General features: G+C 45.8%; 1 protein-coding gene across 3 annotated transcripts in view; it reads right to left on the bottom strand.

The window, feature by feature from the left end:
• Positions 1-23,754, bottom strand: part of tspan9a (tetraspanin 9a) — a 162,451-nt gene that overhangs the window by 66,505 nt on the left and 72,192 nt on the right. For 2 of the 3 annotated variants that reach the window (XM_056416996.1, XM_056416995.1), the window contains one exon: positions 4,202-4,281. In XM_056416996.1, the coding sequence (XP_056272971.1) occupies positions 4,202-4,264 (63 nt within the window). In that variant the 5' untranslated portion in view covers positions 4,265-4,281. Of the gene's footprint in view, positions 1-4,201; positions 5,198-23,754 lie in introns of those variants that run through there. The other variant, XM_056416994.1, reaches the window with a different exon arrangement.

The following is a 23,754-nucleotide window of genomic DNA, read 5'->3' on the forward strand; positions in this document are numbered from 1 at the left end:
CATTATCCGGCAGAGCCCACTCAACCCTCATCTATTTCCCCTCCTTGTTTCACCTGCCAGTGACTGATGGAGTTCAGATGTGCCTCTCGTGAAAAAAAGGAGCAGATAAATACAAAACAATAATACAAGTGTCTTACAATACACGCTTTCTTGAGGCAGAAAAAGATGACTTCACTTCTTTTATGTGCTGACGTGGAGAAGTAAAAACAGGCAAATTGCTTCGCAACTCCCGGGGGGAATGTGGGGGGACAGCTTTTATGAAATGCATTCAGGAATTTCATTCAATCAGACGCAGACGTTCTTACAAGCCACCCCGAGCCCGCCAATGGCTCTCCTCTTTGTAGCGTCACAGTGCAGGTACATGTGAAACCTTGAATGTCAAACACAGTGATTAAATCGATGTGGAAACTAATCTTCTGTTGCCTAGGACCAAATGGTTTATAAATCCCACATCAATCCCCAACGTAAGCACATGAATTCATTAATGCTAAATACATTAGGTTTTCTCTGCTCTAACAAAGGAGATGCTTCGATACTACCACCCCTCATTTACTTGTAGGCCAAAACTGCTGAGCTGACACTTTTCTTTTAAATATGGATATGAAATGAGGCTTTAGCTTTTTGATGACGGCAAACCTCGACTGGGCCCATTTATCTACAGCGCAAAGGACAATGTGCTTGTGTGTGATATTGCTTGTGATTTGGTAGAACAAATCCCTGTAGAGTGTTTTTCGGGGCCTTTTTCTTACATTAACTTTTCAAAAGTGCTCAGTCGCACTGGACAAGACAAATACCTGCAATAGCGGACAGCAAATTGAATCTTGAACGGAGAAGAGATTAACAGGGGAGGCTGCGTGCTCAGAGCACATACCGCAGAGTAAAGGGCTGAAGAACCTGCCCTCAGCAAGACCGCCGACATTAATATGGCTGCCACCAATGGCTCTTAACATGAATCACCTTATCGGACTGGTCACTGTGAGCGTGTGAGAGCACAAAAGGCCCCCCTCCCGACTACACCGCACATTGCGACAGCACAAAGGCCATTTGCTTTGTTGATTGTTGGCTTCGGCGTCGAGCTGTCCGAAGGAGTCGTGCTCTCAATCCTAACAGCACCACCCAATACTGCTCTAATCTGCCCGAGACTCCCCCTGCAGCTCAGACTCCTCTAATCCCTTATAAGAAAGAGGAGCCAGATGGTCATGAACAACTGCTGGGAGGCCTGAGGATGAGCGCATCGATGGAGATGCCTGGAATGCCTGGCCCTGTGTACCTCGTGCTTCAGGTTACCACCGTAAGCCCCGTGGAGCGGGTGGTGTCCGGGGCGGTGGGCGTAGAGGCTGTGTCTTTGCGTGTGTGTGGCGAGTGTACTCGAGCATGTCAGGAAGGAGAGCTCCCCCGCTGTACCTGGTGTCGGGTTACAGCGGGGCATCGCCCCCCCCCCCCCCCCCCCCAACACCAGCTGCAGTCACCTTGTGATTCCTGGAGTGTCAGAGGTAGAGCAGTGCAGTCCCAGGGGTGTCAAGATACAACATGCCGATTGCCCTCCCTCCTTATGTCTCAGAGTGCCCAGGGCACCCGGTCGCGACCCCTCGCTGACGAGCGACCCCTTTATTCCCAGCTCTGCTAACCTTCAACCGGGCGCACTGCGGCCCCCGAATCCAGAAAGCCAGTCAGCCGGCCAGCTGCTGACGAGGCTCGTCCTGTCGCATGCTGATGGACGGATCCACCTGCCACATGCTGCATCCTAACCCCCCCCCCAATCCCCTCATCTCCGCACTCTTTTCCCATGGGACACTGATTGAACTGTCATTAAAATGATCTACTGGTGGGAGGAAAACAAGAGTATCAATCTGCGGGAACGGACGAGGAAATGCATGGTGGGTGTTTTAAGTGAACATTACCAGAGTAAAAATTCAATTATTTCACAGCAGGGAGAGTGCTGCGCTAAAGTCCAGAGCCACTATGTCCTCTCCCCCCCAAAACACACACACACACACAAACACACACACACACACACACACAAAGACATGATTACAGAGATAATCACTGCAGCGAGAGCTTCTGCACTTGTTAAGGGTGCAGAAGCTCCCTTAACGTGTGGAGGTGGTTAAGGTATATCCATGGAGGCCAACAAGCGAGGCTCCACATGAATCGGGAACCACAAGCCTTGAAATCCAAAAGCCTCGTTTCCACCTCCCCATTAGCGACGTGTAGCAGGTGGTTATTCGTGGAGGGGTTAGTGGCGGCCTGGAAAGAATCTCGGACGCCTTCAGATCCCCTGTGACTGCCCCTTAAGAAGATCGCGGATCATAATGACCTCATGACCTCCGCATAAGGTTGACCTATAACAGAGCACTGAGGTTGCTTCTGAGCCATTAAATAAAGCCAAGCAGGCCAGAACTGAAACACAGGTAGCTGACGGTGTCACTCTTTTAATGTAGCTGTAATAGGGCCGTTATCTGTCATATTTCACTTGTCGTTCAAAGACAGAATATTGATGAGCAGTCGGAATCCATCGGTTGGATATATATTAATGTGTCATGTGCCATGATGAGAACCTGTGAACAAAGCACATTACATCTTTTATTTGACAGAAGTAGTGGAACAGGTATGGCTCACAGTGACTTTGCTTCAACTTGTGAGCACATGTCCTCTACTGTTCACCTGCGTATCATCTGTTTATTAAATGAAGTTTCCGGTAATGGAAAACATTATTAAGTGAGTATCGATCAATGATGTGGCTGGCAATCGGTTTCGGAAATCGCTTAAATTGCCCATCCCCATTTAAATATCAATGCGGAGCACTTACTTGCACTGTAGATGTACTGAATGAGTTCAAGGCAGGTGTCCACTCCCATCAAGGTAAGTCAATGTCTGCATTAACGAATCCAACATCAGCTCATCTGTTCTGACCCTGTCATTGCCTTAAACTAACATCGAATCAGGAGGGGCCGCTGAAGAGCCCCTGAGCCCCTTGCCTCTGCCAATGGCTCCGGCCTTTACCTCTGTACACTGGTTAATGATACCAGTATGGGGCATCAGAGACGTCCACGGCTCCGGGCCACCGAGCCTGGCCACTGCAAAGGGATGAATCCCAGTTTGTGTGGTGCATGTGTACGTGTGTGTGTTTTCAATGCTGGCCTGATCACAGCTGGGCTCAAGCTAATGCCCACTCTGTTGCCTCCACTGTGCCCCAGTTAGCAGAGCTCACAGCCCAGTGACATGGCGGGCTGGGGTTGGGAGTCCCCAGTGTTGGGCTGTTTTTACGCTTTTCTGCATCCACACAAAAGACTTGGCCTCGTAACCCATAAGCCCTCTAATCCATTCTGTAAACATTCATGGGATGCCCACTTCTACTACAGATGCCCATGCATGGTTACACAGCGGAGCCTGCCACACATTGGCCAGGTCTCTGTGGGTCCAATGGATTTTTTAATAGAAAATTTGGCACACAGATCACTATCACAATTCGCTATATATAACAACACATATTGATTAATTTAAACCACACCGATGGAGCCAAATGTCCCGGTGCATCAACTTTAGAATGCTCTTGAATATTAATGTCAGCTTCACCCTCGAGTAAAGACATTTATTGAAGAGAGAGAAAAATAAAATGAAGCACAAATATCAGATCATCTCCAGAATCACCCCAAACGATCTGATCAAGTCAACTCTACCCCCCCCCCCCCACCCAGTGCATGGTGTGCTGCCCTTGAATGCAACTGAACTGTGGAGGCAGATACTTTTTCACTTGCATGCCTAAAGCTGCGTTTCATCTCCGGGGTTCACCATAAATCATATAACCCTCTGAATGAGCGACCCTTATGAACCCACCATGACCCCCCCCCCCCCCTACACACACACACACACACACTCATGCAAAAGAAGACCTGCTGCAATGCCACTGACTTTGTCATATCCAGGAATAGCAACATGCACAGGGGGAAACAGGCATTGGCAGCCCGACGTCATACAAACCCATGATCGCAGTGACAACCGTCATGTTTCCCGATTAACATTTGAAAAGAAATGATCACACACACACTCACATGAATAACGATCAGCGCTTGGAGACTGAACCCAGATCTCCAGATCTACCGCATCATCTTTTTGAGCCCGCACATTTGTGCCATGAACATCCACCAGACTCATGTGAAGTGTGATGAGAAAATCATTGACAAAAAGATGAGCCACTTACCCAGAAGATGAGATTGAAGATGAACATCATATACTTCAAGCAGCAGAGGCAGCCCCTTGCCATGTTGCACTTCTTGAATTCTAAAAGGAACACAAAGGATAGATCCAGGTAAAAGACCACGTATTTGCTGCCTTTGGGTGAGCTGTACTTGTTGTTGGTCTTGTCTCCTGCACTGGCGTCAGCTGCCACTCCAGCCTGGCCCTGCGGTGCGTCTTTGCGCGGCCCCGTGGAGCCGTAGAACGCGCCGGCAGTGAAGCCGCGGCCGCCAAACGGACGGCCAGACGAGGAGGCTTGGGCAAAATCGGATTCGCGGCTGTCTATGGAGGGACTACGGTGAATGGCTGACTCTTCACTGCTGGACTTCTCCATGCTCTAGGGCTGCAGCTGCTGATGAAGGGCTCCCTGACGCACAGTCGACCATAGTCTCAGGGATCACAGGACGGAAACAAATCACCCTCCGAAGTCTCCACTGCTTCGCACCCTGAAGCGGCAAAAAGATTTTAAAAAAAGACTCCCAGAAGCCCAACTACATCCACCTCAGAGCACACAGTTGGGTGAGAAGGTCTTCAGCCGAGAAGTGAGTAGAACTGCACACAGGCACAAGTGTCTCCTGCTGCTGTCCTGCTGCGATAGTCATGAAGTGGCTGTGCAAAAAGAGACTTTAAGACCGGACTGTCTTTCCTGTGAAGAAGTTACAGCACTCCCTCTGTGCCCTCTTGTGATATCACTCTCCTCCTCTGCTGCTTCTCGCTGCCGGGCTGCTCCAGTGGGAAAGAGAGAGGCGAGTCTCAGCTGCTCCACTTCCACGTTATCTTGCTGACCGGGTAACTTTTCTCTCGTCCTCTCTTCACATGCTCTGCTCCTTCTCTGTCCTCCTCCTCCTTGTGATGCGGTCTCTCCTCCTTTGCTCTGCCTCTCTCCGAGTGTGCCTGTCTCCTCTAGTGTGCCGCTCTGTGCTCAGCCGCTCTGTCCTCCGCACTGCCTGCGCTCTGCTCTCCCGACGGCAGCGCTCCGGCTGATGTGCTATTATTGGCAGACGCGACTAACGGGCATTCCCTATCTCCCAACAAGAGCACTGCCCTCCTCCCCCAGCTCTCTCTCTCCCTCTCTCTCTCTCCCTCATCCCCTCCCCGCTGAGCAGACAGCCAATGCAGCAGCTGCAGCCAGACCAGGGCTCCTCCTCTACGCTCCCATCGCTGCGTTTGCTTTGACTCTACATGTTCAGCAATTTCATGTTTGCTTTCAAGAGAATTGAGAGGCCAGAGATGAGCTTAAAAAAATAAATCAAGACATTAAAATGTCACGGTAATTGTGGATTAGCAGGGGTTATCTGTGGTGTGTGTTCCCACTGTCAGTCTGCTGTAATTTAATACCCTGTTGCAATTTGTAATCTGTAATTTTATTGATTAATGTTACCGTAAATAACCCGTCGTTAACTCTGACAGGTGGTGATTTATCACATTGAGGTGCTGAACACTCTGGGCCAAAGCCAAGATGTAAGACTGAACATATTCACACCACCAGCAGACACAATCCCACAGAGCTTTGACTCTAAATGTACCGAGCGCCCCAAGTGTCTACATGTGCATATCATTAGAGAACAAAGGCCAACTGGCAAAGGACCCATGGGGGTCAAATTTCAATAAAACTGGATCATTATTGCTGTATTTCCAGTGGCGTCTATCTGTGTGACCTCGCCGGAGCTTAGTTTTAACCTCAGGGGAGAAAACAATTGGAATAACAATATGAATGCCCTTATTGACTCAAAGAATCAACCTTTTTCTCCAGGAGTGCCCAGCTAAATCAGGTCTTCCACTACACTGCACATTGTTCTGCTTTGGTAATAGTCTTCTACCAGCTGAGTGTTGGTGATGGCTCCACCTCCCGACAGATGGAGAGAGAGTTTCCACTGAACGTCTTAAAGGTAAATCCAGTAATACCCAATCGACATAGACAAGCTAATCCAACCTCTTGTCTTTCACCATTGTAGAGTAAAAAACAGCCTTGAGGAGGCTCATGTAGTGTGGTTGTAATGCACATATGGAGGATCAGGTTTAAGGATATATTTAGGGTTGTAATTCACCAGGTATATTTAAAGTATGATAGTTTAAAATGAGGAAATATTCAAACTGTTGCATATTAAATAGTGGGTCGTGCATTATCAATCTAAATGAAGAGTTGATACATTACATTTAGGTGACGCTTTAATCCAAAGTGATTTACATTAAGTGCATTCAAGCATGAGTAGAATCTCAGAACAACAAGAATCAAGAAAGTAATATTTCTTCAAGAAAGCCAAACTACAAAAGCACCATAAGTAATACCATAAGTAATACCATGAGTAATACCATCAGTAATACCATCAGTAAGTGCCACTCAAGTGCTAATCTGTTTTTATTCAAGGTGTAGTCAGGAAAGATGTGTTTTTAGTTTCTGGCGGAAGATATAGAGACTTTAAGTAGTAGATTACTAATATCTGTGTGTAATACAATACAAGACAACAGGGTGGGTGGGAGGAAAGATGGATGTGGCAAATAAACACACATGACTTCCACCCCAGACACCATTCATGTGTCTAGGGTGGAAGTCTAATAATCTATTGCAGTCGTTGCCCCAAAACCTAGTTTATTTGTAGAAAAAAAAAAACTAAACAGTTTGGATTGAACTTTTTTCACCCATGTGAAACCAAGTCAATCAAAGTTGACATATTTTACCTCAGTTTTAGTCATAACTTTACTTAATTTAAGCTTTTCTTACGCCAGTTGCCTAACACAGGAACTCAAACGACAAGCCTTTCCCAAGCCTACCAGGTAGTTTTATTGCTTAAGTAAACCCTACGTTCACAGTTTATTTCAAAACAAGACTGCAGCCTATCCATGTAATGTGTGGAAACTGTTGGAAACTGAACATTTTCTCAAGATCCAAGTCAAGTTCCTGTTTCTTGCTCACCACTGGCTGCTGACTGAAGCGCAGGAGGTTATCCCCGAAGGTGGACTGACCTTTAAGGTGCATCACTTATTCTCATTCTGCTCCTCCGGGATTTGCACAACGCACTGGGGTCAATGGAGGAAACTCTCTCCCACGATAACAAAATTAATAATCCAGGCTCCAGTCAAGAAATGTTCCAGAACAATCACTCCTGCAAGTCAGCTTTTAGTTTTTACTCTTTGGATTTACAAATGAGGTGTAACAAGCAACTTTAGAGTCACGAGTAAGTGGATTTAAGTTTTTGCTTTAGACAGAGCCAAGCTGGCTGTTTCGCCATGTTTCAAGTCTTCATGCTAAACTAAGCTAAAGAACGAGCTGCTACTTTATGTCTGGCATACCGATATGAACGTGATATTAAATAATCTCCACATGAAAGCCAAAATGTCCAACTTTTCTATTGATGAGAACCAAATGGAGAGAGAAAATGATCACTTCAATTGATGTCTAATCATGTCATCAACAAATAAATAGTTCCATACGTATCCATCACAGACGTAGTTGGTGATGACAGGAGAACATTTTCACATTTTCAGAAACTAAGAAAAGATGCGTCTGTTTTTTTACCCAGCGTGTTGTTGTTGTTGAGTTTTCTATGTGTCTCTGAAGAACTTTCATTCACTGAAAGATTAATGAATGTGCAGAATCTCAGACATTGAAGACGAGCATATTAACACATACTTTTCTCTTAAGCCTCCACAAAGCCTTGAGTGTATTTAACCACAGGTTTTCAGTTCTGGAGCCAAATGTATTATCTGCAGAAGGTAGTAACTCCAAATTTCCAAGGCAAATCGGTTATGAACGCTGCCAGAAGTAGACGTCCCACGATGAGAATATAGCATAAAAGACATGCATTGCAAGGGACAAGGATTACCATCAGCCATTTTTTGAATAAATATGAAAACCGGCAAAGACTATCTGAATCTAGAACATTTCCATTCCTTGAATTTCAGGCCCTTAACTCCAAATTCAATACGATCTACGTCAGTGCTCCTGTCTCTGAGTTACACTCTTCTATCACAGCTCAGTGGGGCTCTGTGCATGCTACTGATTCCACTCGCAGCCCCACGGACACATCCGAGTCGGCTCCCAGCTCCGCACGGCGATCCATCCATCGACTCGGAGCAACGGGAAGCTGCGCCTCCGCGTCACAGGTGAGGGGGTAAAGCGAGAGAGACTCGGGAGAAACCGTGGGAGGACACGGAAGAGTCGAGGCACGGAGGGAAGAGGGAGAATACGTGGAGCGCAGCAGAGCGGGCCAGAGCAGAGAGCGGGCTGAGATGGAGAGTGTGAAGGGGATGCGATAGTGTTCAAACATTGTCCATGATGCTGAGTGCAGCTGGCAGCTCCTTCGACAAATGTATGGAGCGAAGGCAGACGGGAGTAAAGAGATTAGAGCTCAGAGGGAACCAACAGACAACGCTTCACAGAGAGAAGCAAATGCATTTCCAGCACCACTATGGACAAAGAATGACTCATGAGTGGTGTTAGGACAAATGTCCTCATTTAAGAACAGGTTAAGACGAGTGATACAGTTAATATATGTAGGAAATACGGTATGGTTGGATTCGGTAAGGCGGGCAGTTTTATGCAAGGACAGCTTGCATGTGGTTTAGATTACAAATATATTCCTATATATACAAACAGTATGGGGTGAAGTGAAATGTGTTGACTCGTGAGATAATAAGACCAGTTTCAGAGAAATTCTTCATTAAAACTGAAGCTGAATGACTCCTGTGTCACCATGAATCTAAGGATACGTCTCTCCAGTCTTCACATTGTTTTCTTTTCTTTTTACGCGATTGTATCTCTAAAATATACCAATGTCATTTCTTTATGCTGTCAAACACTAACTGAAACATAAATGTTTTATCGATTATTTAGTCAAAATGGGAGCAAGAGATGCATGTAATCTAGTAAACTAATATTTATTTATAAATGCATTCATTTTAATCATTCATTCATAGTAACTTCAGACTATTTTGTACTCCTACGGCCTATTGATTTGTTCAGAGTTCAGCTGCTACTGCTTGGCAATGCAAAACTGGACTGTGAGCAGCACTGGACTTCCAGTATCACACTAAAGTTTGGGCCAAGCAAGAGATGGATTAAAAAAAACTTAACCTTCATACAGGTTAATTATTTTCGGGTTCCCAGACATTAGTGGATCCTACATTTACCATGATGCAACTCAATTAGAGGCTTTCATTAGACCATTACCTGACCAGTAAACACCAACATAACCCAAACCGCACCTTACAATGTAAACCCAGATGTATCATTATAACTGCATTCATAAATTCGAATTATTTCATTCAACCCTGATAACGTCACATCATCAGGATTATTTCATCAGATTTAAGAAAGGTATTTTTTTTTGGGAAATACAAAGAGTACTCGTCAGTTCATCAGCTCAGAACTCAGTACCAATCTTCATGTGTACAGATGGCAGAGTGCACCTTTCATAAACAACCAATTTCCAAAAAACACAGCATCCATCATGTGGGCGGTGTCTGGCACCAACAGAAAGTTTAGTAATAGACTGGTTTTATTGATCGATTACATCAGTTTGCCACAGAGGCCACAGCTGGAATTCTTCATCTCCATCAAAGTCCAGTTCACGGAAATCTACTGCAGTTTAACGACCAGAATATCAACAACTCATATTCTTTGAAAGAAAACACTTCATTGTAAATCTCACAATCCAGTCACAACCTAGCCACCATCAGTTACAGCCACAGGAAGGTTCAGTCCAACAGGAGAAGATAGAAAATGTGAAAAATATGAAACCCACTCATGTTATAAACTTCTTTGTATTATGAGCTGAAGTCTCCTGTTGATGAAGTGTGTTCCTGCTGCACTTTATCTGTTTGTGACGCCTGCACAAAACCACAGAGCAGAGATGTTTGTGGGAAAGCTAAATTTGCTTGAGAGAATGTGTTTTGATACCATACCAGAATATATGAGAGGGTCTGTTGTTGAGACTGTGTGTGTGTGTGTGTGTGCGTGAGTGTCTTTTTGAACACTTTGGTGATTACTTCAGAGGTTTGTTTTGGTAAATTTTATTCCTTGATGTTTGTTTTCCTCGGATTATATTCATACTGAAATGATTTTTTGCTTTTGTTTTTGTCACTTAGCAAGACTCTTGTGAGTTACAATAATTGTGTTGTCATTATTTTTTGACATTTTATAGACTACACGACTAATGAGACTACGATTCTTATCTTGATAGATTTACTTAGCAAAGAAATGCAGCCCTGCTCATCCATGAAACTCATTTTCCCTAAAATGTCACACGATGAAAGACCATGGTTGCTTTCAGCACAGCTGAGATAAATATGCACACAAGATGAGAAATGTGGAAATGTGTGAAATGTGAAGGTGCAGCTGATCTCAAGTAAGTTACGCACAATTTGTGTTTACATTCAGCCGATATGATACAGACGCCTGCAAGATATTGACCTCCCTGAGGTGGTGTTGTGGTGCCCGAGTTGTTTTCAGTATAAGAAAAATGCAATCAAATGTGTTTTTCATTTAATATATAAAAGTTATTTTCATTCAATAACCTTCCAAGATGCCTCCCAGATAAATCTAACATTAATAACAAATATTTTAAGAGGAATTAATGAAGAGATTCATTGATGTCTTTCATGTGGTAAAACACAGTTTTCCTTTCAAATGCCAGTCTCTGATATGCTGCCAATGAATATCTCAGATTAACTGACTGGAACCGAATCATCACTATCACAGCCGCATTCGCAAGGTCCCCTCACACATGACAGCATCCCAAAAATAAAACATTCTGTTAAAATGTCAATCGGAGAGAGACTGTAAGAAAATGGATGTTTTGTTTTAAGTGACAGCGTAAATTGTAACCGTGGAGGCACACAGCCGGCGGTGTGTGCAGTGCCGTAACTCCAGCGTTCGGAAAGGAGGACCGCTGCTCTTTACGCGTGCAACAAAGAATGTCTACGACTTAATTACGATGGCTCGTACGCCTTTGCTCATATTACACAAGGAATTAGTGCTGCGAACGTTTGACCAGTCAATCTGACACCACGGCCGAGCTGCAGAGATACAGGAAGAAACGTGCGGCAGCACACGATCCGAGTGCGACTCTATGATCAAGGCCTGGGCATAAGGACCGGATTAAAACTACAAAGGCTTTCCTCCCATACTATGTGTCGCTGCCAGTGGTCCTTCGCTCCTCTGAACATTTGAGTGTGTTGCTGTGGACGCAAACAGACCCTGCAGAGACCACGGCATATGTCCTGTGATCCATCTACTGCAGTGGAGGGTAAGAACCAACTCATCAAACATGGAGATGAGAACACGTTCCCATTCACTTTTGTTCCAAGACTATGCAGCGCTTAACACCCAATTCCTTCCGACGTCTGCCTCATCCCCCTTATTAAATTAATATCAGAGATCAATCTGCTGTGATATTTATGGTTCTATCTTGGCCTTTTATGACGCTCTGAATATTACCCTTCGGGATGAGGCTGACCAGACAGTGCCGCCGTTCTTCAGTCATTCATGGGGTGATTTGCAACCCAAAAGTCAATAAAGGTGTCTGGAAAGAGTGTTAATTAGGAATTTATGACATCACGCTCGCTCGAAGATCCAATTGTGATAGCATGTGAGGACTCCAGATAAGGGCACTGAAGCTGGTAAAGAATCGAGCCCTGTTTCTTAAAGTCAAACACACATCTGGGCAGTGGCGGCTGGTGGAATATTTTTTTGGGAATGGACAGAGTTCTCCATGTGTGTCCTAGTGCTCTCATGTTTTCTGTGTGCTTCATGTCCCTTAATCCCATATCTGTCCATGCTGGATTTTCCACGTTGATTTAAAAAGCAAAACACATCGTTAGCAGGATAGCATTCAGGTAGCCAGACCTTCGAGGTGTACCGGTCTCTACAGAAGCTTCCTGTGCTGCTTCCCTTGTACGATATGGCGCCGTACGTGATGGCGGCTGTGTTGCGAGCTCCCGGATTTTGTAGTAGTTTTTTGTTATTTATTCTTCTTATAAACGTTAGCAGCCAGTTAACGCATTTACGACGCGACGGAGATTGACCAGAGTTTTTCAACTTACCGGGACGTCCCGCCAGGAACAGTAGCGGAACTATCTCCGTCCATTTTAGAGACGCCGAGCCAATCGACCTCACTACCCACCATTTTACTGGCAAATGTACAGTCTTTGGACAATAAGCTATGCGAGCTACAGGTCGTGTTCAATTCCACCAGGACAACTGCATCATTTGCCTTACGGAGACATGGATGTCGGAGGAGGTTACCGACTCAGCCATCGAGCGGCAGGATTTTTCCGTCCACCGCCGCCGCAGGATTTTTCCGACAGAACAAAGACTCTCTCTGGTAAAGATCGTGGAGGGGTATGTCTCATGATAAACAGATCTTGGTGCAACCAAAGTCATGTACATACTCGCAAGTCGTTCTGTTCCCCGGACCTTTACAGCAGTCACCGTAACTGCTGTGTACATTCCTCAAGCTAACACGGACATAGCGCTGAAGGAACTCTACGGGCGATCAGCGAGCAGGAGTCGGCACACCCGAGGCTGCTTCATTGTGGCGGGGACTTCAACGAAAGTTCTCCAAGTTCTACCAACACATAAAAGCAACACGAGGGGAGCGGATTTCACTGCTACACTCCCTTCCGGATGGATACAAAGCCCTCCTCCGCCCACCGGACCACCGCCCATCCAACTACTCCCGCCTACAGGCAGAGGCAGCAGCAACCAATCGCTGTGAAGGAAGTGCAACGCTGGTCGGACCAATCGGAGTCTATGCTACAGGACTGTTTTGAACGTGCGGACTGGGATATGTTCAGGGTCGGACAACAACGCCAGTGAGTACGCCGCCTCAGTCACCGGGTTCAACAAGAAATGCATAGATGACGTTGTTCCTACCAAGTCGGTTCGGATTTATCCCAACCAGAAACCGTGGATAAATGGCGATGTTCAAGGCTGCACTGACGCTGCACACCGCCTTTTTTGACCCGGAATATGGCGGAATACAAAGAGCCCAGACCATCGGCTCTGCCAAGCGGGAGTTCAGGAACAAGGTGGAGGAGAAGCTCAAGAGCCATGACGTGAGAGGTGTGTGGAAGGCTACAGACAATCACGGACTTCAGAGGGAGAACCAGCGGTGAAGAGAACCTCCCAGGCGAGCTAAATACATTCTTTGCTCGGTTCGGCGTGAACGGCAGCCCCGAGGCAGCGGAGACCAGCCTGCTGATCATCTCAGAGGCTGACGTGCGCAGAGCCGGTGGACATCCGGAAGGCGGCAGGTCCCGACCACATCCCGGGCGCACTCAGAGCATGTGCAGACCAGTTGGCAGGAGTCTTCGCAGACATCTTCAACCTCTCCCTGTCCCAGGCTGTTGTTCCTGAGAGCTTCAAGATGTCCACCATTGTGCCTGTCCCCAAACACCCCAAGGTAACCTGCCTGAATGACTGGAGACTCACCTCGATTGTCAGTAAATGCTTCGAGAGGTTGGTCAAGGACTTCATTTGTTCCATGTTGCCTGCCACGCTGGACCCATGGCAATTTGCATATCGTCAAAACAGATCCACCTGGCACTTCACACCGCCTTTCCCACCTGGAGGAGGAACTGTTGTGTGCGAATGCTGGTTGTGGACTACAGCTCAGCTCAACACTATTGTTTCGACACCAAGCTCAGAGGTCTAGGCCTGCACTCTACCATGTGCAGCTGGATACTGACTTCCTGTCGGGCCGCCAGGTGGTGAGGATGGGCGGTACCACCTCAGAGCCGCTGACCCTCAACACGGGAGCCCCTCAGGGATGCGTGTTGAGCCCTCCTCTACTCCTGTACACCCACGACTGCACGGCCATGCACAGCTCCAACGTCATCATCAAGTTTGCTGACGACACAACAGTGTTGGGGCTGATCACCGGCGACAGCGAGACAGCCTACAGGGAGGAGGTTGGATCACTGGTACAGTGGTGCCAGGAGAACAGCCTCGTCCCCAACGTCAAGAAGACCAAGGAGCTGATCGTGGACTACAGGAAGCGGAGAGGAGAGCACACCCCATCTCCATAGACGGAGTTGCAGTAGAGAGGTCAGCAGCTTCAAGTTCCTCGGGCACATCTCCGAGGACCTCACATGGAACACCACTCACGTGGTGAAAAGGGCCCAACAACGCCTGTATTTCCTTAGGCGACTGAGGAAATTCAACATGGCCCCCGCATCCTCAGATCATTCTACACCAGTACCATCGAGAGTGTTCTGACAGGTTGCATCACCGCCTCGTCTGAGGAACTGCACCGCCCTGGAGCGTAGGGCACTACAGAGGGTGGTGCGGTCGGCACAGTACATCGTTGGAGGTGAGCTCCATCCTGGACATATACACCAAGCGGTGCGTGGCCAAACGGATGATGAAAGACAATAACCACCCCGCCACAAACTGTTCACCCTTCAGTATCAAGTGTCAGACAAACAGACTGAGGGACAGCTTCTTCAGTCAGGCCATCAGGCTGCTGAACAAGGACTGAGACCCTCATTAACACTACACACTAGAACATATTCTGTGAATATCTATGGCCATGGTGTATATTTTATTACATTGTTTATATATATATTGTATGTATATACATATATATATATATATAGTCTCAAAAAGTGTATATTTTATTACATTGTTTTATATATATATATTGTCATGATGTATATTCTATTACATTGTTTTATATATATATTGTTAATACTTTCTTCTTTTTTGTGTGTGGATATTGTATAGTTTATTCTCATTCTTATTCTTTTTTTAGTCTGCTACTGCTGTCGGGTGTTTTGCACATAAGAATTTCACGAACCGATTATACTTGTATAAAAGGGGATGTGACAAAAAAAAACTTGAAACTTGAAACTTGAAACTTGAAACCTTTCAGCCAGTCGGTCTTATTAAGTCCGGTTGATCTGGCCCAGATGTTTTATCTGTAGTTTCTCTGCCAAAGTTCTTCTTTCAAACAGGTCTTGGAGGAGAGATTTTACCGAGTCGGGTCTTCTTGGAAGAGAATCTATTTTAGGACACTGATTGGCTAAATTGTACATCACTCATTTATATATTGAATCAGTAATAGTGCTAAACTGCTTCTTAGACCCGCCTCATTTAGGCCAAATCGATTTGGCTCCAGCGCAGCTGAGACATGCCGACAGGACGTGCAGGAAAAGCATACATTTTGCGTAGTAATGCTATTTTACAAATATTACTGGGTGTATTCCATATTTCAAAAACGCAAATATATATATATATAATTTTTTGTTGTTGTGTGTTTCAAGTTGTGGCAAGGCCCCATGGCCCTCTATTGGCCAGCCGCCACCGCATCCGGGAATATCAAGCTGGTGTTGACTGACTGTTTAGCGCAACAATTAACAATTTCACACACTTATCTAAACAGGTTTGTATTTGTTTATCCGGCCTCTCATGACAGGGACATTGTGAGAGGCCAAACCAACAGCTGAGGACCGGAGATGCGTGCTGGTGGCCCTTGTCGGGATTTGAGTGAAAAAGCAGCAGTTATGACGTATTCCACAAACCTACAGACAGACACAGGTGCACTCAGGGCGTTCAAACACAGACACACACACACACACACTCACTCACACACACGCACACGTGCACACACACGCACTAGTCCATATAAAATTAAATAGACGTAAAGCCCCAAATCCCCAGCAGTCAGTCCTGCAGCCTCAATCTAAACTTAATTCCTGCGGGCCCGTCCGTCAGAGCTGTGGGAGACACGGTCGGACAGGAGAGACAGGCAGGGTTTTACAAGAGAAAGCGAGTATACTTCGACTACAGGATACGACATTAGCATTTAGATCTCTCTCGTCTCTCGTCATTGAAATGCATCGTGGTATCACGTGCAGTGAGGTCCAGTTCAATAGGGGCCGCTGCAGAGAGCCAAATGCCTGTGAAGTCTGCAGTACGACACACGCATCCCAGAATAGCCCCGCAGATAAATCTGGAGTGACACCGTGTTTTGATAATGTTGATCAAAGGAGTGGAAGAACTCGGTCCGCCAGTGTCCTCAGCGTTATGTAATAATTAAGAGAGCCATAACTCCATGATAAAGATGGGACGTCAGCAATATGAATCTCATCCAGTTCCCTTGGATTGTGTGAAGCTTCTGAATTCAGCGCTCGGTTATTGATTTGCTGGCTCCGAGTTAATTAAACTCTGACTGGGGGGTCTTTGAAAAGTACGCAGAATTTCTCCACTGCTAGATTTGAGATGGTACTTTTTGGATTTTTCAAATATTGATGAATGGTATCAGTTACTGCACCAGAAGCGAAGGCTGATTCACTTACACATATATATATATAGAGCTATAATTAAACACATTTCTGAGGGCAAAAATAAACAGTATTTTTATCATTTTTCCTTGCATTTTTTCAATTATTTAGTGCTGCCATTTATCGAATCACATTATGGTGACATGAACAAACACTGTTGTCTAAATAAATATCTTAGAAGATGTTTTAATAATAGGCAATTACTGGACATTATTATTATTACTGTTTAATAGTCAGAAAAAGTCCTTTATTCATTCAATGTGCAAGAGAGCTTGTATTTCGGCGCTATGGTGAGATTACACGTGGTTCGCGACGCCATACACTGTTAGAAATATGATGAGACAAGTGAAACATTTTAATATATTCTATAACTCTCTATAGCTCTGTTCCTGCGACCTTGGTTGCAGCACATATGAGCACTTTGTGTGTCGCCCAGTACGACTCAGGTTTCTGACTCCAAGGTCAGGAGATAATAAAGGAAGTGGGCTCTTATGTGCTCCAAGAGGTGAAAGAGAGACGGGATGAGGCGGATGTAGTTATCTCCAAGTCATATGGAAAGAAATGGCAAACCGCAACGGAAGCGATGCCACTCAGAGCTCAAGTTTCCATGACCTGCTGTTGCCGCTGGCGCAATAGACAAACAATTTACGTCTGTAGAGGAACAAGAAAATATGTCGGTCTTTCTTCGCTGTAAACCCCCAAAGCCCTGTGGGGGACTTGTTTTTGAGTGGCGCCTCATAAGCAATCCAACACATTCTTAAATATCCTCCGGCGCTGGAGAGCTTCGAGACAGAAATGCCCCCTAGTTACTGAAGGGAGAGATAAGATGTACAAAAAAAGAAGGGAGATGAATATGCACCGTTGTCTTCTGATCCTATAGGAGTGCCCGTGCTTCCTTTAAGTGGCTGTGGAGGGTATCACTGTCGTGTTGGCTGTGGCAAATCAGTCAATCCATCGTGGGATTAAAGAGCCCCTTCTCTGTCGGGTCAACATCACGGTTTCATCTCCGGTTCCCAACCCACGGGAGTTTGGGAAACCAGCTGGTGCCTCACACAGCACACACGTCCGCATCATGTGAAGTCGGCCCGACGCGAGTGCAGCTCTAACGGAGCACTAAAAGACGCCGCTGACACGGCGCCGAGGGGTCAGATGGGGTTCATCAATATTTCAGTGGGCCGTTGCTGAAATGCAAACAAAGGAGGGGCCGAGGGGGAGAGAGCTGGACGACGAGAGGGGGAAGACGGAGCATCTCTCTGCTGCTCCTGGCTGAGGATGGAGGAGCTTTCACATTGTGTGCGTACATGGGACTCATCCACGTCCTCCATCCTGCAGTGATGACATCTGCCAGGAACCTAACTTCCTGATGAAACTATATTGGCTCGCCCACATATGACAAGAAAGAGAGCGAGAGACAGATAGAGGTGGGCGGGCGGATGAATTTAAACTTAAGGAAGAAAACATGTTAAAATCCAACCAACTATAGTGGAAACCTGCAAAGAGCAGAAGATGACCTGCAAGACTTCAGCTCTGATCCCACCAGCTGGGTCGCACCTCCCCACAATATGTTGTGGCCTGAGTAGTCCACGTGTGTGTGTGTGTGTGTGTGTGTAAGTGTGATTGTGTTTGAACTAGAGACATAGGGCCTGGCCCTCAATATGGCTCTGGTCATTCATGAGCAGCCATCCATAGAGTCATGGCAACGGGCCAGCAAAGAGTCACATCCTCAGAGGAGAGGAGAGGAGAGGAGAGGAGAAGGGAGAGGAGAGGAGAGGTGAGGGATAAAAGCAGCAGACTGTGGCAAAATGCCCTGGATCCCTCCATTTTTTTTACAGGAACTGCCCTGCCGCGGATTAATGCCCTCCTCTAGAGAAGCAGCTGCCATGTCTTTGTGTTTGTTGGGCAATCTCCAGAGAGGAATCAACAACTAATGATGAAGCAACAGTTAAAGCGTCATTTCACAGAGAAATCACACTTGTGAGATATAGCACTGTCTGCACACGTCATATTTAATAAAAAAATACATAATAACTATATTTACACACACACTCTCTTTGCTGCAATCTAAGAGGCAGCTGGAAGCACACACGAGTCTGATGCAGCAAGCAGTGGAGAACAAACCAGAGCTGATGGATGTCTTATGTAAACAACAAGAAGCCACGCACACAGCTTCTTCACCTCCATGGCTGGGGGGTGGGGAACAGCAGATGTCTACCAAACTGCATAAATGGTGTCGAACAAGACAAGTCTCTGTTGCAACTCTGTTAAATACTGAAACCCTAACCCTTATCATCTGAAACACAAAGAGTGTTAGTTGCCAAAACAATATCCAGTTTCTGAATGAGCACACAATAATAATTAAGTTAGTGGATGAACAAACAATACCCAACATATCCGCTCAGCAGGGATACACAGAGAGACACAACTTATAATTACCAAGATGGAACCCGACACACACACACACACACATGCCACAAAATAAGGATAAATAAATAGAGTGTTTATAAAGCCAAATGATTACTAATTGATATTACTTCCTATTCCTCTCACACACACACACACACACATACACACACACTCCTAATTAAAGTCTGCATACAAAGTGTCTCCAGAGTCGGAGCTGAAACTGACTGGCTACTTTTGTGATTTCACCTATTTACACATTTCCTGCTGATGGCTCGCTCCCAATTCTGCCCGTTCCCTTTGAGGACAGATGATTATAAATTAACTCAATATTCTATTACCCCGTGTCGCGCTTTTGGCGGCGCGATACTGGAACAAAATTGCCAGTTGATGTTTAAATGAGAATCATTTTTGTTTCACCACAAATCCCAAAACATAATGAAGAAGGCAAAAGCAATTTATTCAGCGTTAGATGAACATTGTTCATTGTCTGCTTCTGCATATCAAAACACGCTATGTAAATAAGCAGAATAAGTTAATGTATTTTCTCTGAGGAAATGATTGAATATGAATTCTAACAAGATTTGCCATGACATGCACCCACAACTTCTGAGGCAGAGAGGCCACTGGGAAGGAAATATGAGCCACTCTGCCAACGCCGACATCAATTTTGCATCACTTTCAAGAGCACAAGGTCTCCCTCAAAAATGATTTAAGGCCAGGAAATAGCTTTCCTCTGACCTATCACCCGTGGCAAAGGAATATAATATCCGCTTCTCTTTCCGAAGTGTTGGAATTCTAATCTGCACAAATCAAACTGTAACGTGACTTCATGAAACGGGAGGCTCGCTCAGGGCGACTGTTCATGCCATTGCAGGTGGTCACCGGGTTACACGGTAATAATATTTCTGGAGCAAGAGAAACGTAGAGATCTGCACATCATGACCCCGCTCACAACACGACCTCTCCTCTCGGCTTCATCCGATGATGTTCTCTTGCAGACTCGGCCAGGTAAAGGAATATATTCTACAGCTGTTGCAGAGGGGTGACGCACGCACGCACGCACACACGCACGCACGCGGTCGGCGGTCATCGGTTGAGCTCGTCGGGAGTTTTATTTCCTGTTCAGAGTGCGCTCGGCTCCAGTCTGTCTCCGCTGTGGTATTTGTGCCACAGCACAGGTGGAGCCGCAGAGCAACTGCACAGAATGCAGGGGGAAACAGCATCAAGGGGGAAGGGGACCACCGTCCTTCACGTTCTTTTTGGTCTTTCGACACAACGCGAAAAATCATCATCTATTTTAACGGGACGGCACCTCACGTACGACGGGCAGCTTGTGACTGCTGAAGAGGCCGTGGGATTAACACATTGTCGAGGCGTTCAGAGTGCAGGGAGTGGAAGACATTTTTGCACGGTGCAGATTTTGCTGATAAAGCAGGCATACTAATTTGGTGTTCCTGATAATAACGGGCTGTCGGCACACAGAGGAAGCCTTATGACTCATCCCAGTTTATGAAGAAGCAGCACAACTAATAAGCCTGGAGTTAAAGGTCTCGCTGCCCTTTATCCAAACTACTCTTTTTTTTTACACATTAAGGGTCCGCACATATGTGCCTTCCAGGGCGAACAATTGGAATCCACTCTCACTCTGTGCTGCTTCCACGTTAATATTCATAATATCAGCTCAACTTTCATACCACAATTCAATACAGCCAAGCGCTTTGTTACTCAAGGTGACTGGAGGAATGGAAATATTCACAACACGGCAACTTTCTCGTACAATGTAGGGCTAAATGAAATTTAATCGTCTGTAATAAGTCAAGCTGATAAACATAATGCTTCATACTTTATGTATCCCTAACCACTAAACCAAGGAATTCGCAAAACACAGGGAACGGCTTCACAGTATCACTGGAGTATTACCGCTGTGCATTCTCATTATATACACTTTTACAATTTAACCCATCCTTAGTTATTATTATGATTAGTCTATCATTAGTTGCCTTGTTAATAGATGCTATTTTTTTTACCTTCAATCACCATTGGTTTGACTTCTTTGTTGTTGTTGTTGTTGGAATGGTTTCAGCTTTTTTCCAAGAACCCATCAGAAGGCAGCCTCTGTGGGCTGCGATTGTCTTCACAAATCTGACAAAATCCAGTCTGGATACGCGATACACGTTATTAATAAACAAGCCTCCGGGCTCGCTTTCAAGAAGCTTCTAGGAATAGCAGAACTGATCCGGGGTCACCGGTTGAGTCACCCGACCACGTCAGCCGCACTGTATGATATTTGATGATTCCCTGTTCCGGCGTCTAGATTTAGGTGTGTGCCGAGCCGAATGGAGTGACATTGAGGGTTTGATCGCCATGACAATGACCGACTGACTCGAGCAGGGTGTCAGCATCTGTGACTGCCAGGAAGTCAAAGGTCTTCCCCATCCGGTGCACAACTGCCTGCAGCTTCATTTGCCACTAACAAGCCTCTTGCCAATCCACACCCTTCAAACCCCAACACCCCCCCCCCCCCCCCCAAACACCCCCCTACAGTGGTACAGCGTACTGTTGCACCTTTTCAGGCATAAAGCAAACCGAATTAGCTTTGAGCTGCGCTAACAAGGAACATGAAACCGAGATGAGGGCCTTTCAATGTTCCCTCTCTGTAGTGGGTTTGACACACCGATCACAACAGGTAACCTGGAGATGAAGTAGCAGACAAGCGGTCATGTGATGAGACAGGGGAACGGCGCCGCTGTGCTAGAAGCATCCGCGATGGTACAATTGCGCCAAGATGACAGCTTCTCTGATAATGAAACGTCTTTATGAAGTGCTCTCGGGTTTTTCCTTTTTTCTTCTTCTTTTCATAAGTAGCCAAGTGCACTGTGGGAGTCCAGTATATAATGAGATGCAGTATGGGTAATTATTCCTGTACAAAAACGAACACACATTTCTTTCCTCCTGCTCTCGGATTTTGGTCTCTGTATTGTGCTTCCAGATTGACAATCATGGCCGCAGGGCATAGTTTTTTTGCTTGGTGAAGCAAATGTCAAAGACACTCATTGTGACAGTTGATACGGCTCACACTGGCAAATATAGGAGCGCGATTGCTCAGGTAAGTAGGTAAGTATCCTGTTAGGACCTAATAACCCACGACAAAAAAGGCTGTGATTAACCAACAAATACCAGCAGTGGATTGAAAAAGAAAAAGAAAAAAAGTGAATCCCTTTTCCTTCACACAGTTGACGACATTTACGACTAACACAACGAACACGTAAATACACACTCACCATCCGAGACAAAAATGATCAGCTCCCACGAACACATTTAGTTGTGAATGAGTCAATCTGTGCTGACATTCTGTGCTTAACCACAGCACAGATGGAGGGCATTTGGTGAGCAAAGGAATGATTTAAACAGCTGTTAGAAAAAGAAAAGCAGTTCGTAAGTAACCTAACTATACTAAAAGAGAGAGCCTTTTGATCTGGGATAACACTTGGAGCTGTAAATAGTGAACCGGCCGGGCAAAATACGCACAAGCTGTTACTTAACGACTTGATTACGACGTCCGATGCTGGTCTTTCTCTAGTTGAAAGCTTCTAATTATGACCATAATTCAGGTATAAAGTTACAGCACATTTTTCACAGCACAGAGAAGTTAACTTGGCAATGTCAGTCCTCCACAAGAAAGCATTGTTTAACCTCTAGTGCAACTCTTTGCTTGCTCGTATATCTTTACACATTATGTCCTGCCAGAACTGGTGCGTAAACTACAAACGAATATTTGAATCCCTCTCTATGTTACATTCAGCCGGACTCTGACACCTGAAGTTTGTCCACGACGACGCCGTGGCGTTTGAAGCAGGATAATCTCAAAATGATCACAGAAAATGACTAGGGATCACCGCGTCAAGTTTCATCTGTGTGCATTGAGCCCCCCTCGTCCACACGGGAGGATTAATGCATGCGTTTGAGCTGGCTGCCCTCTGGACTACGACTTTCCCTGATAAGAGAAATCTGAGCTTAGCAGAGACTGATAGAGCTGTGATTACAGCCTGGATGAGAGCTCTCTGCCAGGACCTTCATTTAGATGGCCTTCCCCGTCCACACATCTATGTTTAATGCAGCCTTGAGAGCAGGCTTGGGTCCAGGCCCAAGGGAGCCCCGTTACAAGGCTGGCACGCGGATCTCAGGCCCCGCCAAGACGCACGTATCGACTACTTAAGCGGGTCACCTGCAAGAAGACGGAATAATATACAGACACTCTTGTGCCATAATACTGCAATGCAGTTTTCCATTCGGCTCTCTTGTATGTAGCCAATATATTGGTGAGCTGTAGAGTAATGATCGAACCGCGTAGGCATGAAAGACAGATAACAGAATATTGCAAAACTATTTCAAAAGATAGCGAACGGCGACAAAAGACAAAAACGGGAAATGTCAGGTCCCACATTTACACATTGTTATGCTGTTCTCTTCATATGGCTGAGGCTATACAGACACAAGTGTCTCCTTCTGTCACAGCCAGCAGAAAGGAGTGTGCAGCATGAGAAAAATATGTATATTGCCCTGAGGTGGCTTCATGTCTTTGACAATTTACCTCATAAATACTATTTGATGGTTGAACCCACCACTAGATAATATCAAGCAGTGGGTAGGCAGCAGCTGTTGCCTCATTCCAAAGGAGATTTCTTCGCTTACCTAGAGGGGTTTCTGTGTGGTCATGGATTACTAACGGCATGAATGCAGCCATCAGCAGGCATCCCGCTCAGCTAGTGACTCACTTCCTCACTACAATCTCTTTTTCCCTTGAAATTTAGATTGGCTTTCGTCAAAGCA

This window comes from Pseudoliparis swirei, chromosome 6 (genome assembly GCF_029220125.1).
Source record: "Pseudoliparis swirei isolate HS2019 ecotype Mariana Trench chromosome 6, NWPU_hadal_v1, whole genome shotgun sequence".
Classification (NCBI taxonomy): Eukaryota; Metazoa; Chordata; class Actinopteri; order Perciformes; family Liparidae; genus Pseudoliparis; species Pseudoliparis swirei.